Source organism: Pristis pectinata, chromosome 14, assembly GCF_009764475.1.
Source record: "Pristis pectinata isolate sPriPec2 chromosome 14, sPriPec2.1.pri, whole genome shotgun sequence".
Classification (NCBI taxonomy): domain Eukaryota; kingdom Metazoa; phylum Chordata; class Chondrichthyes; order Rhinopristiformes; family Pristidae; genus Pristis; species Pristis pectinata.
Genome location: NC_067418.1, coordinates 2253185 through 2268581, shown reverse-complemented (window position 1 = coordinate 2268581; position 15397 = coordinate 2253185). Strand labels below are relative to the sequence as shown.

The following is a 15397-nucleotide window of genomic DNA, read 5'->3' as shown; positions in this document are numbered from 1 at the left end:
GAGGGGTTACCGGGAGTTAGAGAAATCGATGTTGATGCTGTCAGGTTGGAGACTCCCAAGGCGGAATACGGGGTGTTGTTCCTCCAACCTGCATCTGGCCTTAACGTGGCAGCAGAGGAGGCCGTGGACAGACATGTCAGTGCGGGAGTGGGATGTGGAATTGAAGTGGGCGGCCACCGGGAGGTCCTTGCTGTTGCCGTGGACGGAGCGAAGATGCTCGACGAAGTAGTCACCCAGTCTGAGTCGGGTCTCACTGATGTACAGGAGGCCGCACCGGGAGCACCGGATGCAATAAATGTCACCCTCGGACTCACAGGTCAAGCGCTGCCTCACCTGGAAGGACTGTCTGGGACCCTGAATGGTGGTGAGGGAGGAGGTGTGGGGACAGGTGTAGCACTTGGTGCGGTTGCAGGGATAAGTGCCGGGGGGGGGGTTATCGGTGGGGAGGGACAAGTGGACAAGGGAGTCACGGAGACAGCGATCCCTGCAGAAAGCAGGGGGGGGGAGGGGAAGACGTGCCTGGTGGTAGGATCCCGTTGGAGGTGGCGGAAGTTGCAGAGTGTGATGTGCTGGATGCAGAGGCTCGTGGGGTGGTAGGTGAGGACAAGGGGAACCCTGTCCGTTATGTCAGGGAGGGGGGGATGGGGTGAAGGCAGACGTGCGGGAAATGGAGGAGATGCGGGTGAGGGCTGCATTGACGGCGGTGGAAGGGAAACCCCGTTTACTGACAAAGGAGGACATCTCGGATATCCTGGAATGGAAAGCTTCATCATGGGAACAGATGCAGTGGAGGCAGAGGAACTGGGAGAAGGGGATGGTGTCCTTGCAAGTGACTGGGTGGGAAGAGGTGTAGACAAGGTAACTGTGGGAGTCAGTGGGTTTGTAAAAGATATCAGAGGTTAATCTGTCTCCAGAGATGGAGACAGAGAGATTCAGAAAGGGGAGAGGTGTCAGAGACGCACCATGTAAATCTGAGGGCAGGGTGGAAGTTGGAGGCAAAGTTGATGAAATTGATGGGGTCAGCACGGGTGCAGGATGTTGGGGTCTGTTACGTTGCACGGGGAGAGGGTCACTTCCTCACACCCTGTTCTATCGCATGCTCCATGCATCTTATCATCACCAGGTTCAGGAACAGCTACTTCCCTTCAACCTTTTGGTTCTTGAACCAACCGGCACACCCCTAATCACTACAGTTTAACAACACCATGACCACTTTGATCACTGCACTAAAATTGACTTTTTTTGTTCTAATTTTCTTGTAAAATTTTGTATAATTGATGTTTAATTTATGTTTTTCTTGTGAGTGCTGCTTATCTGATGCTCTGTGCCTGTGATGCTGCTGCAAGTAAGTTTTTCATTGCACCCGTGCACACATGGACTTGTGTCTATGACAATAAACTCGACTTTGATTGACAGAATGGTTGCAGGGAACACAACAGTCAGCTCCCAGACACCAGCAACAGCCAGGAGATCGTTTCCATGCAGCTGAGAGCAGAGAGGTGTTGGCTGGCAGGTGGTGTCCCTGACACTGGGGTGTGGTGCAGGAAGGACAGGCGGGACGTTGTGCTCCACTCTGGCCCCACTCTGGCGAACTGCTGAGCCAAGACTCAACACTCAGGCACATCCCGAGAACGATTACTCACAGGCAGCCGATGAGGCGTTCCCTCGGAAGTGCTCGTAGAACTTGGAGAGGTACATGACCATGCTGAGTTTGTCAGGCTCACTGACGGAGGCCATCTCTTTCCCTGTGGTAACCGGGGAGATTCCAAATTCCCGCTCCGCAATGTCAAAGGCCAGCTGGTTGTTGTTGGCTATGTCTCCCTTATTCAGGGAGTCAAAGTCACTGGGAATGAAGGAGGAGGTTCACGTCAGCAGGGCAGGGGTTGACACCGGCTCACTCACAATCACCAGCCCAAGGCTCAGATACAGCAAGCCTACTCCCACTGAGTTATACCAACATGGTCACCACTCCCAAGTGTGCCCCTGTGGTGCTTTGAGTGTGGCAAATCTCTCTCAACACTTCACAGGGGTGAAGAAAATTCACACCACACCACACTCCAGAACATCCAGACAGAAGCTCATTCAGAGAGGGACGTTTCCAGGATGGAGAGAGGAGGAGAGGATTCGGGAGGGAATTCCAGAACCTAGGACCTCGGCAGCTGAAGGCATAGCTCCCAGTGGTGGACCGATCACATCCAGAGACAATCAGGAGGTCAGAACGGGAGGAATGCAGAGGTCTCAGAGGGGTTAGAGCTGGGGAGGTTACAGAGGAAGGAGGGGATGAGGCCATGGAGGGAGTTAAACACGAGGATTTGAAAATTCAAAGACGTTTGGGAACAAGGAAACATCTGTTTTCTCTGGAGTGTCGGAGGCAGAGGGGAGACCTGATAGGGGTTTATAAAATTATGAGAGCACGGATAGAGTAGACGGTTGGCACCTTTTTCCCCAGGGTCGAAATGTCTAATACCAGAGGGCATGAATTTAAGGCGAGAGGGGGTAAGTTCAAAGGAGATGTGCAGGGCAAATTTTTGTTTTTTTTACACAGAGAGCGGTGGGTGCCTGGAATGCGCTGCCAGGGGTGGTGGTGGAGGCAGATACGATTGAGGCGTTTAAGAGACCCAGGTAGGCACATGCATGTGCAGAGGATGGAGGGATATGGACATTGTGTGGGGAAAAGGGACAAGGCGTCATTAGCTTAAGTAGTTTAGCACAACATTGTGGGCTGAAGGGCCTGTTCCTGTGCTGTACTGGTCTACGTTCTATGGTACCTACCCACCACCAACTCAGCAAAACAAATTCAGCTTCACACCCCATGAACAGACCACAGTATTCCTTTACAATGGAACCTCAGCCCCACAGGTAATGAATATCATCAGGCTAGTATTTATTAGGTTTTTGGGATCTGCACGTTGTGGGCAAAGCCAGCACATTTTGCTCATCCCTAACTGCCCTCCAGAAGGTGGAGGTGAGCCACTTTGACCTTCTGGTGAAGGTGCCCCATAGTGCTGTTGGGGAGGGAGTTCCAGGATTTGGACCCAGGACCGCATCAGACTTGGAGGGGAACGTGCAGGGGGTGAAGATCCCACATGCCCGCCCCCCCCTTCCCCCTTGTCCTGGGTGGGAGAGATCGCAGGTCTCTGTAGCTCAGTTCCCTCACACCACCCCACCCTACAGATGATGCATGAAGTGTAGAGTACATGAGGTGTGGGCAGAAGTGGTGAATGATGGCGCACAGTGCCAGGCCACTGTGCCAGGAGCTGGTCAGATCGGTGATCTTCACGTTCTGGTAGCTCTCCGTCTGTTTCTGACACCACGTCAGCAACCTGTTGGGGCGAATCTCCGAATCTGGAACATACACAAGCACAAGGTAACGGGTGAGCGGTCTGTCAACGTCTCCTCCGATGCGTACACTCATACAGGATCAAGGTCACTCAGTCAAGCTGGTCTTCCCTCCATTTGAACCTCTTCCCACACTGCACTGGTGTCGGCAAGACCAAGGAACTGACTGTGGACTTCAGGAAGGGGAAGTTAGGAGAACACACACCAGTCCTCATTGAGGGGTCAGTGGTGGAAAGGGTGAGCAGCTTCAAGTTCCTGGGTGTCAACATCTCAGAGGATCTATCTTGGGCCCAACACATTGATGCAATCACAAAGGCAACACGCCGGTGGCTCTACTCCATTAACAGTTTGAGGAGATTTGGTACGTCACCAAAGACTCTTGCAAATTTCTACAGATGTACGGTGGAGAGCATTCTGACTGGTTGCATCACCGCCTGGTACGGAGGCTCCAATGCACAGGGTCACAAGAGGCTGCAGAGGGTTGTAGGCTCAGCCAGCTCCATCACGGGCACAACCCTCCCCACCATCGAGGACATCTTCAGGAGGTGATGCTTCAAGAAGGTGGCATCCATCACTAAGGACCCTCACCATCCGGAACGTGCTCTCTTCTCGCTAAATCAGATTTATTTTCACTGACATATGAGTTGAGACCTTCATCTAAACTGGAAAGAATTTGGGGAGATAGCTGGTGTAAAAACGTGGGAGGAAGGGGTGGAGCAAGAGCTGGCAGGTGATAGGTGGAAGTGACAAAGGGCTGAAGATGATGGAACTTGATGGGAATCTGCCTCACACCCCCCTCACCTAGATCCACCCATCAGCTGCCAGCCCTTGCCCCACACCTTCCCCCCACCTGTATATACCGGCTATCTCCCATCTTTCCAGTCCAGATGAAGGGTCGCGACCTGAAAACATCAGGCGGTGATGCAACCAGTCAGAATGCTCTCCACCGTACATCTGTAGAAATTTAGAAGACTCTTTGGCGACATACCAAATCTTCTCAAACTCCTAATGGAGTAGAGCCGCTGGCGTGCGTTCCTCGTGATTGCATCAATGTGTTGGACCCAGGATCGATCCTCCAAGATGTTGATGCTCAGGAACTTGAAGCTGCTGACCCTTTCCACCGCTGACCCCTCAATGAGGACTGGTGTGTGTTCTCCCGACTTCCCCTTCCTGAAGTCCACAATCAGTTCCTTGGTCTTGCTGACGTTGTGCGAGGTCGTTGTTGCGACACCACTCAACCAGCTGATCTATCTCACTCCTGTAAGTCTTATAATTTACAGCTTTTATGCCTCTGCACTGTACTACTGCTGTAAAGCAACAAACCTCATGCCATACATTAGTGATAATAAATCTGATTCTGAACATCGACTGTCCATTCTCCTCCACAGATGCTGCCTGACCCACTGAGTTCCTCCAGCTGCTTTGTGTGTTGCTTCAGATTTCCAGCGTCTGCAGTCTCCCGTCTCTCTCCTTCTAAACCCTCCCATTAGTTTTCCCTGTAAACCCCCCGTTTGATAACCCACACCCTGCCCATGGTTTCTCCGCTGGAGGGGAGGGGCGGAGAGAACAGGAGCAGGCGGTTGGAGGAGGACTAAGAGCACCAGGTAACCTAACCCTGACTGTGGACCTGACTCACCATGGCGGGAAACTTTGATAGACTTGCGAATGGAGTTGACCCGCTCCAGAGGACAGCTCTTCAGATCAGTCGTAATGTAGAGCTGGCGGACCTGGGAGAAGTGAGAGGAAATGCGCGGTTAATTCCCTTTAGCCCCAAGACAGACCAGGTTAGCAAGCTGGTTCGTTAGTTCTAAAGCAGTTGGTTAATTCTGAAGTAGTGTAGCAGTTAGCGTAACACTATTACAGCGCCAGCAACCCGGGTTCAATTCCCGCCACTGCCTGTAAGGAGTTCGTACGTTCTCCCCGTGTCTGCGTGGGTTTCTTCCGGGTGCTCCGGTTTCCTCCCACATTCCAAAGACATACGGGTTAGGAAGTTGTGGACATGCTATGTTGGTGCCGGAAGCGTGGCGACACTTGCGGGCTGTCCCCAGAACACTCTACGCGAAAGATGCATTTCACTGTGTGTTTCAATGTACATGTGACTAATAAAGAAATCTCATCTTATCTAAAATACCCTGGGTACTTTATTTGGCCTCAGCACAATCTCCTCTACGCTGGGGAGATTCAATCGCAACTCAGAAAGGAACTGGATAAACATAGAGGGAGAATTTTTTTGGCAGGGCAGTGAGGAAAGAATGGTGGTGTTGATTGGAGGCACATTCAAAGAGCTGGCACAGGCTCAATGGGCTGAATGACCTCCTCCTAGGCTAGTCCAGGGGGTCAGGAGGAAGAGTCAGGTTGGAAGAAGGCTGGAACCAGGTTTAAAGGGGCGGATGACAATTCTGTTCCTCTATAATCCTGCCTCTTGGATGTTTGCGTAGAGCTACCTGCGGGTCCAGCGCGATAGTCTCACCTGGTGCGGCTGGACGCAGTTGGAGTTGAGTTTGGGGTATCGTGAAGCAGGATCTATCGTGTACTGTTCAAAGTTCTTGCTGATGTTCTCAGTTGTGGTCTGAGGCAGCAGTCGATAAATGCTCTCCCTGGAAACAGGTGGAAATTCAGTCACATTTCATGTTTCTAACTCTTGTATCGAAGAGCAGCAGAAATGCCCCTCGGCTTCCATGCCCCTCTCAGGCCTGGAGTCTGGTGAGACATCACTGTTGTAGTACAAGAACCTGCAGCCAAGGCAGCGTCATGGAGAGATCCAGCATGGAAACAGGCCCTTCGGCCCACCGAGTCGATGCCGACCACCCATTTACACTGATCCCATTTTATTCTCCCCACACGTCCATCAACTGCCCCCAGATTGTACCCCTCACCCACACACGAGGGGCAACTTACAACAGCCAATTAACCCACCAACCCACACGCCCTTGGGATGTGGGAGGAAACGGGAGCTCCCGGGATCATGGGGAGAATGCATAAACCCTACACATAGCACTGGCAGACAGGATCGAACCTGGGTTACTCAACCTGCTCCAGTGGAGAGGATCATTCTGACCTTGCAGAGGGTGGAGAGAAGGAAGCCGTTCCCATCAGCAGATAATTCAGACCTGGGGACGCTAATTCAATATAATATAAAAGACACAAAGTGGGTACAAGGAAACCAGCCTCCCCTCCCTTTACTCTGTCTACGCTTCCCGCTGCCTCGGTAAAGCAGCCAATGTAATCAAAGACCCCACCCACCCCGGACACTCTCTCTTCTCCCCCCTCCCATCGGGCAGAAGATACAAAAGCCTGAAAGCACGTACCACCAGGCTCAAGGACAGCTTCTATCCTGCTGTTATTGGACTCTTGAATGGACCTCTCACACACTAAAAGATGAACTCTTGATCTCCCAACCTACCTCGTTATGGACCTTGCACCTTATTGTCTGCCTGCACTGCACTTTCTCTGTAACTGTAGCACTTTATTCTGCATTCTGTTTTTCTTTTTACTACCTCAATGTACTTATGTACGGAATAAACTGTCTGGATGGCACAAAAAAAGCTTCTCACTGTATCTTGGTACACGTGACAATAATAAACCAATTACCAATACCTAAAGCTTTTTAATGTGTGTGGAACTCACTGACAGAGTTAATCAGGGCTTTCATTAGGAAACTGGGTTGACACTTGAGGGAAAATAACTTGCAGGACTGTGAGGAAAGTGGGAAGTTTTGGAATGCCAGCACAAATTGATGGGCCAAATGGTCTCCTCCTGTGCAGATTCTACGAGCTGATGTAGGTATGCACTATAATGGCAACTCTTTCATGAACATTTCTCTGGTTGTTAAAAGCTTCAGGACGTCTCAGGGAGAGGAATGGCACAGAACATCCCTGCCTGCTCACTCTCCCTCCCCAAGCCTGCAGACTTTGTTCCTGCCCACACAATGCAGTAACATGTCAGAACGAGACCGTGCATCACAGCAGCAGAGACTGACAGCTCAGAGTGGTTTGTTTAAGAGTCTAAACATCACTTGAAAATCTTCCCATGTTGTTGGGAAAGAAACTGGGTGTAGATGTAGGAATGTCACTGCAAAATCCAGCACAGCCTGGTGCCAAAACTACATTCATGTGTTATCAGTGAATCGGACAGACCCTGTACAAACACTGCGCTCAGCAGGTTACAAACCCGCTGGCTGGAAAAGACCCAAAACACACAGCCTAGTCCTCACAGTCGTATGGATTAGTGTGCTGTCTGTGCAGGGATGGCAACAGGGTGGCTCTTTTAGTCTGATGGCTTCCAACCACACGAGGGGGACCGGTTAGAAACCCATTTCTTGCATTTCCCGAGCAGACACCACCCCTCTGGCCGTTGATCGGTGTTGGAGCTGACGGCCAGCTAGGGTCAAACAGATCGTAGTCATTGGGTCAGGAGGAGACCACTGAGCCTGCTGCCCTTCCGTGAAGATTAGGGGAGACCTACACCCTACAGCCCAGCTCCAGCTCCCTCTGTAACTCTGCCCCCCCCCCCACTAAATCCACAGGTAGAAGGGTCCAGTGTTAGAAGATAGAACGTAGAACAGTACAGCACAGGGACGGGCCCTGCAGCCCACAATGTTTGTACTAACCACAATGCCCAATTAAACTAATCCCTCCTGCCTGCAGGTGGTCCATATCTCTCCATTCCCTGCACACTCATGTGTCTGTCTAAAAGTTCCAAATTTGCTTCCCCCACCACTCCCCCTGGCAGTCCATTCCAAGGACTCACCACTCTATGTGTAAAAAAAACTTGCCCCGCACATCTCCTTTGGACTTTCCCCCTCTCACCTTAAAGCTGTGTCCTCTAGTATTTGACATTTCTACCCTGGGGAAAAGATTCTGACTGCCTATCTCTGCCTCTCATAGTTTTATAAACTATCAGGTCTCCCCTCAGCCTCCACTGCTCCAGAGAAGACAACCTCTTCTTATAGCTCACACCCTCTAATCCAGGCAACATCCTGGTGAACCTCTTCTGCACCCTCTCCAAAGCCTCCACAGTCTTACTGTAACAGGGCGACCGGAACCACACACAATGCTCCGTGCTGCCTGACCAAAGTTTTATACAGCTGCAAGAGGACTTACTGACCCTCATACTCTGTGCCCTAGCGACGAAGGCAAGCATGCCATTCGCTTTCTTTACCACTCTGTCTACTTGTGTGGCTACTTGTTGACACCCTTCACCACCACCACTGCTGACTGAACACCTCGGACTTCTGGCCTCTTCCCACCAGCGAAGACCAGACAGATAGAGGAACCTCACTGAGTCGGAGCCGTAGCTTTAGGGATATTACAACATTTGAGGGATTTGTGGTAAGTGGGGCTGAGGTGAAAGGTCAGTCACTACATGAAATGGCAGAGCAGTCTCGAGGGGCCGAATGGCCTACTCCTGCTACTATCACTTTTTTTATTCTTCTAGGAGATTGTATGTGGCCAGCGTTGGTCGTCTGTCCTTCTGGAGGGGGTTTTGATGTAACTGAGCCAATAATGAGGACTGACCTTTCACCTCAGTCCCTCACTCACTTACCCCACAAGGTCCGAGCTGAGTGGGGTGCCCTTCCTGAACGGACAGTGTACAATCTGTGATTATTTAACAAAGCAGATCTGAGATCCCCTCCTGCTGTGGTGGGGTTTGAATCCACAACGCAGACTGTTGGTCCGGTCCCCTGGATGACCAGTTCCCACAATGGGGTCACTTTGCCTCAGCTACTCCCTTCCCTTTGCCAACGAGTTGAATTTGAAAGGGTTAATGCTCCCAGCGGAACCGAGTGGCAAAGTCTGGTGCACATCTGGTGGAGAAGCCCTGTTGTCATCAAGGCACAGCTGGGAGGGAGTTGGAGCAGGACATGGTCATGCTGCGGTTGTGGGGTTGTGAGTTCAAACCTAAACCACAGCCAACCACCAGCTCAAACTCAGTTCCTGGCTGACTCAAGCTCAAATCTGTCAGTTCCTGGCTGGTATTAGGGAGGGATCCATCTATAAATTATAGCAAAGAATCAGGCCCTTCCACCCCTCTGCTCTGTGCTGTTAAACCTCCACAAGAGACTGCAGCTGCTGGAATCTGGAGCAACACACAATCTGCTGGAGGAACTCAGCAGGTCGAGCAGCGTCTGTGGGGGGGAAAGGAATTGTTGATGTTTCGGGTCGAAACCCTGCATCAGAACTGACAGCATCTCATTCCTGAGTCAGGGTTACAACCCAAAATGACGACAATTCCTTTCCCCCCCACAGATGCTCCCTCGACCAGCTGAGTCCCTCCAGTAGATTATTTGTTGCTCCAAACCTCCACAGGAGTCTCCTCCCACCCCATCAGCCTGTCCCATTCCTTCATCCCTCTAGTGTTCCTCCAACTTTCTTTTCGTTGATTTACTGACATCCACCAGAGAAAGAAAAGTGGCTCCACCCCAGGCTCGACAAAGGTGGAGACCCTTCACACCCTCCGAAGCAGCTCCCTCGACACAGGAGCCCAGTGGACTCTGGATATCGGGAGGCAAAATCCTGGGAATCATTCCAGCTCTGAGTCCATGCATTAAGATTTGGTTTGACTCCATCACCACGGCAACACAGAATAGCAAAAGAAATTCCAGGCTATGTTTGGTGATGGTCTGGACTCTCTCTCCCAGGGCTGGTTCTCCAGTTGGAAAATAAAACATTCGAGCACTTCACATGGCTTATTGTCCTAAACATTCGGTTGCAACCTAGAAACGGCTTATTCCTCGAGGGAGCCAGATCCTCGAATAAACAACGAGTCATGTGGAATCTTACAGCAATCGAAGAGGCCTTTCAGCGCCTCTCTCCACCTCCCTCCAACCCTCCCTCCCGCTTCCCCTTAAACCCATCTCTGCTGCTCTCCTCCCTCTGTCCCAGTGGGAACAAGCTCCACACGCTTCTTGCTCTCCCGGGAATGCCCTGACTCCCCACTGTTGACAGTATTAGTATTGGTTTATTATTGGTATTGGTTTATTTGTCACATGTACCGAGACACAGCGAGAAGCTTTTGTTTGCGTGCCATCCAGACAGATCATTCCATACATCAGTACATCGAGGTAGTACAAGGAAAACAGAATGCAGAATAAAGTGTTACAGTTAGAGAAAATGCAGTGCAGGTAGACAATAAGGTGCAAGGGCCAGGATGAGGTAGGTTGGGAGATCAAGAGTTCACCTTTTAGCGTATGAGAGGTCTTATAACAGCGGGATAGAAGCTGTCCCTGAGCCTGGTGGTACATGCTCTCAGGCTTTTGTATCTTCTGCTGAATGGGAGGGGGGAGAAGAGAGAAAGACCAGAGTGGGAGGGGTCCTTGATTATGTTGACTGCTTTCCCGAAGCAGCAGGAAGTGTAGACAGAGTCAGTGGAGGGGAAGCTGGTTTGCGTGACAGTGATAGTGTTGGTTCTGCTCCTCAGAGAGAGTAGTAACTCCACTAACCCCTCCATTATTTCATGGACTTCTCTCAGCTCAGACCTTCTTGAGTCAGCTGGAGCTCTGCTGGAGCTCTGCTGTGTGCACCAGGTCAAAGTCCTTTCTGAAACATCAAGACAACGGCATGCACACACGCCTCCACACAGCCTAAAACCCACACACACGTTTCCAACACCCACACATACGTGTTCCGACCCCCCCTTCATCAATCCAAAAGAAAGCACACAGGATGCTTGCCTTCATTGGCCATGGCATAAAATATAAGAGTTGCAATGCCATGTTACTGCATTACATTGTGCAATTCCAATGCACAGGAACACAAGAAGCTGCAGAGAGTAGTGGACTCAGCCCAATACCTCACAGGCACATCCCTCCCCACCATCGGGAGTATCTACAGGAGGCGCTGCCTCAAGAAGGCAACATCCATCATCAAAGATCCCCGCCATCGGGGCCATGCCATCCTCTCGCAGCTCCCATTGGGCAGGAGGTACAGAAGCCTGAAGTCCCACACCACCAGGTTCAGGAACAGCGACTTCCCTTCAACCATTCGGTTCTTGAACCAACCAGCACAACCCTGATCACTGCAGTTTAGCAACACTGCGACCATTTTGATCACTTTGCACTAAAATGGGCTTTATTTTGATCTAATTGTGTTCTTTCTTGTAAAAGTTGTGTTAAATTTATGCATTTATGTTTTTCTTGTGAAAGCTGCTTACCTGACGCTCTGTGCCGGTGATGCTGCTACAAGTAGGATTTTCATTGCACCTGTGCACACACAGACTTGTGCAGATGACAGTAAACTTGACTTTGACCTTGACGTAACACTGGATAGAGCACAACTGGAATATTGTGTGCAGTTCTGGTCACCAAACCATAGGAAAGATGTGATTATACTGGAGAGAGTGTGGAGGAGATTCACCAGGATGGTACCTGGATTGGAGGGCTTTAGTTATGGGGAGGGATTTGGACAGGCTGGGCTTGTGTTCCCTGGAGCGAAAGAGGCTGAGAGGTGACCTGACCTGAAGTTTCTAAGGTTATGGAGGGGGACAGTTTGTGAGAGGAAGGGAGTTTAGAGGGGACCTGAGAGGGGGGCTGGTGAAGGCAGAGACTCTCAGGACATTTAGGAAGGACCTGGATAAATACTTGAATCAGTGAGGCAGATAAGGCTACGGACAAATGGGATCTGTGTAGGTAGGTACAACGAGAGGCATGGACATGTTGGGCTGAAGGGTCTGTTTCTGTGCTTGCATGACTCGATGACTCAAACATGCCCATGAACTCCACCACTCTTCAGTGCCTACACGCTTCAACATGCAACACACACACCAACACTTCACCCACCTGAGGTAGCCATGCTTTTGCTCCTCCCACCGTTCCCACAGGAAGCAGTGATAACCCCCACCCTACTGGAAGTAATAATGGACCGCCCCCCACCCCCACAGGGAGTTCAGATGACCCCCCCCAATCCCCGTCTCACCTCTCCGCCAAGATTTCCAGAGTCGGGACCTTCTCTGCCCACCTCTTGACCATCCATGCTGTGTCCAAGGCAGCCAGGAACCCACGTGCACACCCTGTCCCCATCGGCCAAAATGGCTGCAGTTGGTTCAGAGAAGTAAAGAGAGATGTTAGAGTGCACAGCCGGTTACCAGCAACCGATGATTGCCAGGTGTATACAGAGCGCCCATTCTTCTCCAGATACGGGCTGTCAGAGAGAAGGGTCCCAACAAAGCTGCTCCTCACTGAGACGGGCACCAACCAAGGTCAAACGAGTCGGTATGGCCCGCCACAGTATTGGCTGCCTCACCATGACGGCTGACCAAGGTTCTTTGGTTCTATGAGTGCCTCACCATGAGGGTGACTAAGGTTCATTGGTTCAATGGGTGCCTCACCATGAGGGGTGGCCAAGGTTCAATGAACTCCCTGCATCAAACAAGATGCTGCAGGAACTCAGCGGGCAGGCAGCATCAGTGAAGGGAAATGCACAGTCAACTTTTGGGGTCAAGACCCTTCATCTGGGCAGTTGCAGACCTCAAATGTTTGTTGAATCTGAACTCTTTGTTCTCAATCCTTAGCTGTTCTAACACAATCTCTCCTCCCCTCCCATCAGGCAGAAGATACAAAAGCCTGAAAGCACGTATCACCAGGTTCAAGGACAGCTTCTATCCCACTGTTATCAGACTATTGAGCTGTCCCTAGTACAAGATGGACTCTTGACCTCACAATCTACCTCCTTATGACCTTGCACCTTATTGTCTGCCTGCACTGCACTTTCTCTGTAACTGTAACACTTTATTCTGTATTCTGTATTGTTTTACCCTGTACTACCTCAATGTGTAATGAATTGACCTGTACGATTGGTGTGCAAGACAAGTTTTTCACTGTACCTCGGTACAAGTGACAATAATAAACCAATTCCTATATCTCTATCAGGTCCCCCCTCAGACTCCTCTGCTCCAAGGAAAACAAACCTAACCCTCCAGTCTCTCCTCATGACTGAGACGTTCCATCCCAGGCAACATCCTGGTGAATCTCCTCTGCACCCTCTCCGGAGCAGTCACATTGGTCCTGTAGTGGGGCGACCTGACCTGTACAACATTGCTTCCCCAAATGGGTAATTGTACCTGCAGCTTTCCGACTTTATCACACGCTGTGAGTTTACATACACACATGGTAAACATAGCTCAGAGCTTCCCTTTCCCTATCAGAATCCAGTCCCATCTAAAACTTTGAAAACAGAATATACTGGCAGGCATCCAGCAGGGCAGGCAACAACTGTAGAGAGAAATGGGAGCAATGTTTCAGGTTAAAGAACCCAAGGAACAGATGGAAATCCCATTGGAGGGAGGAGCAGAGTTCTTCCAAAGTAGGAATTCCTGGAAGGGAGGTGGCAGTGAATTAAACGGTAATCTGAAGTAATTGGGGACACAATAAACTGCAGAAGCTAAAATCTGGAACAATACACAACCTGATGCAGGGTTCTGACCTGAAACATCGACGATTCCTTTCCCACCCACACAGATGCTGCCCGACCTGCTGAGTTCATCCAGCACACTGTTTGTTGAATCTGAAATGATTTCCAGAACCTACAGTGTTTCATCTCAAGCCCTTTGCTGTTCTCAAACGCTCTCTCTCCCAATCCTTGTGCACCTTTCTCCTGGAGTATTGTGTTTAGCTTTGACAACCCTGCTTTAGGAAAGACGTTATTCAACTGGAAAGAGTGCAGTTGGGATGGAAAATAAGGATTTTGCCAGGTCCTGAGGGACTGAGTTATAGGGAGAGTTTGGACAGGCTGGGACTTTATTCCTTGGAGTGTTGAAGAATGAGAGGTAATCTTGTCGAGGTGTATAAAATCATGAGGGGCATCGATAGGGTGAATGCACACTGACTGTTTCCCAGGGTGGGGAATCAAGTATTAGAAGGTATAGATTTAAGGTGAGAGGGAAAAGATTTAATGAGAAATTGAGGGACAGATTTTTTTATATACAAAGGGTGGTATCTATGTTGAACGAGCTGCCAGAGGAAGCAGTTGAGGCAGGTACAATAACAACATTTAAAAGACAGTTGGGCAGGTACATGGATTGGAAAGGTTTAGAAGGTTGTGGGCCAAGTGCTGACAAAAAGGGACTAGCTTGAATGGGGCACCTTGGTTGGCATGGACCAGTTGGGCCGAAGGGCCTGTTTCCGTGCTGTATAACTCTTCGACTTTACAATGCTACATCCCAGTGCCCCACCCCTGCCGCATTCATTAACCACCCCCTCTGCCACCTCCTCCCCTCAGGTGAAAGGAATAATGCCCTCCTGGTAGGAATAAAGGGAAGACTCTTGCCTCTAACAGACTGTCACCGACCAGAGCCACCAGCAGCTGATGGCCCCACCGCTCACGGACCAGTGAGGCGTTCTCCGAGGCATACATGCAGGTGAAGTCGAACATGGCCACATCAGGCTGGTCGTTGTGATTCATTGCAAAGTCCAGGGCCGGAAGCTGGTATTTCGTGGCAAAATCGGCTGCTTCTCTGGCGTAGGACAAGAGGGCCTCCTGGTTCACGTTCTCGGTGCACAGAAGCATTTCTGTGTCAACGTAGTCCTGCAGGAACAGCACGCACACAGGAGTCAGGGAGTGGAAAATCCCCACACGTCAATCACAGCCCGGGGCACCTCTGGGTAGCCAGTGGGGTAATAAACAGCAGGCAACTTGCGCAAAGGAAACATTCATGAGTCGGAGAGTTATGCTACAGCTCTACAAAACTCTGGTTAGGCCCCATCTGGAGTACTGCATTCAGTTCTGGTCGCCCCATTACAGGAAGGATGTGGAGGCTTTGGAGAGGGTGCAGAAGAGGTTTACCAGGATGTTGCCTGGATTAGAGGGCATGTGCTGTGAGGAGAGGTTGGGCAAACTTGGGTTGTTTTCTCTGGAGCGGTGGAGGCTGAGGGGAGACCTGATAGAGGTTTATAAGATTATAAGAGGCAGAGATAGGGTAGACAGCTGGTATCTTTACCCCAGGATCGAAATGTCTAATACTAGAGGGCATGGATTTAAGGTGAGTGGGGAAAGTTCAAAGGAGATGTGAAAGGCAAGATTTTTTAAATACACAGAGAGCGGTGGGTGCCTGGAATATGCTGCCA

General features: G+C 50.6%; 1 protein-coding gene across 1 annotated transcript in view; it reads right to left on the bottom strand.

Annotated features, from left to right (window-relative positions):
- mical2a (microtubule associated monooxygenase, calponin and LIM domain containing 2a) overlaps nucleotides 1–15397 on the bottom strand; it is a 221235-nt gene that overhangs the window by 107839 nt on the left and 97999 nt on the right. Inside the window, exons 8-13 of the mRNA XM_052029660.1 lie at nucleotides 14601–14858; nucleotides 12252–12367; nucleotides 5810–5936; nucleotides 4976–5066; nucleotides 3198–3345; nucleotides 1644–1843 (exon numbers count right to left, since the gene is read on the bottom strand). Coding sequence (XP_051885620.1) covers nucleotides 1644–1843; nucleotides 3198–3345; nucleotides 4976–5066; nucleotides 5810–5936; nucleotides 12252–12367; nucleotides 14601–14858 — 940 coding nt within the window. The remainder of the gene's footprint in view (nucleotides 1–1643; nucleotides 1844–3197; nucleotides 3346–4975; nucleotides 5067–5809; nucleotides 5937–12251; nucleotides 12368–14600; nucleotides 14859–15397) is intronic.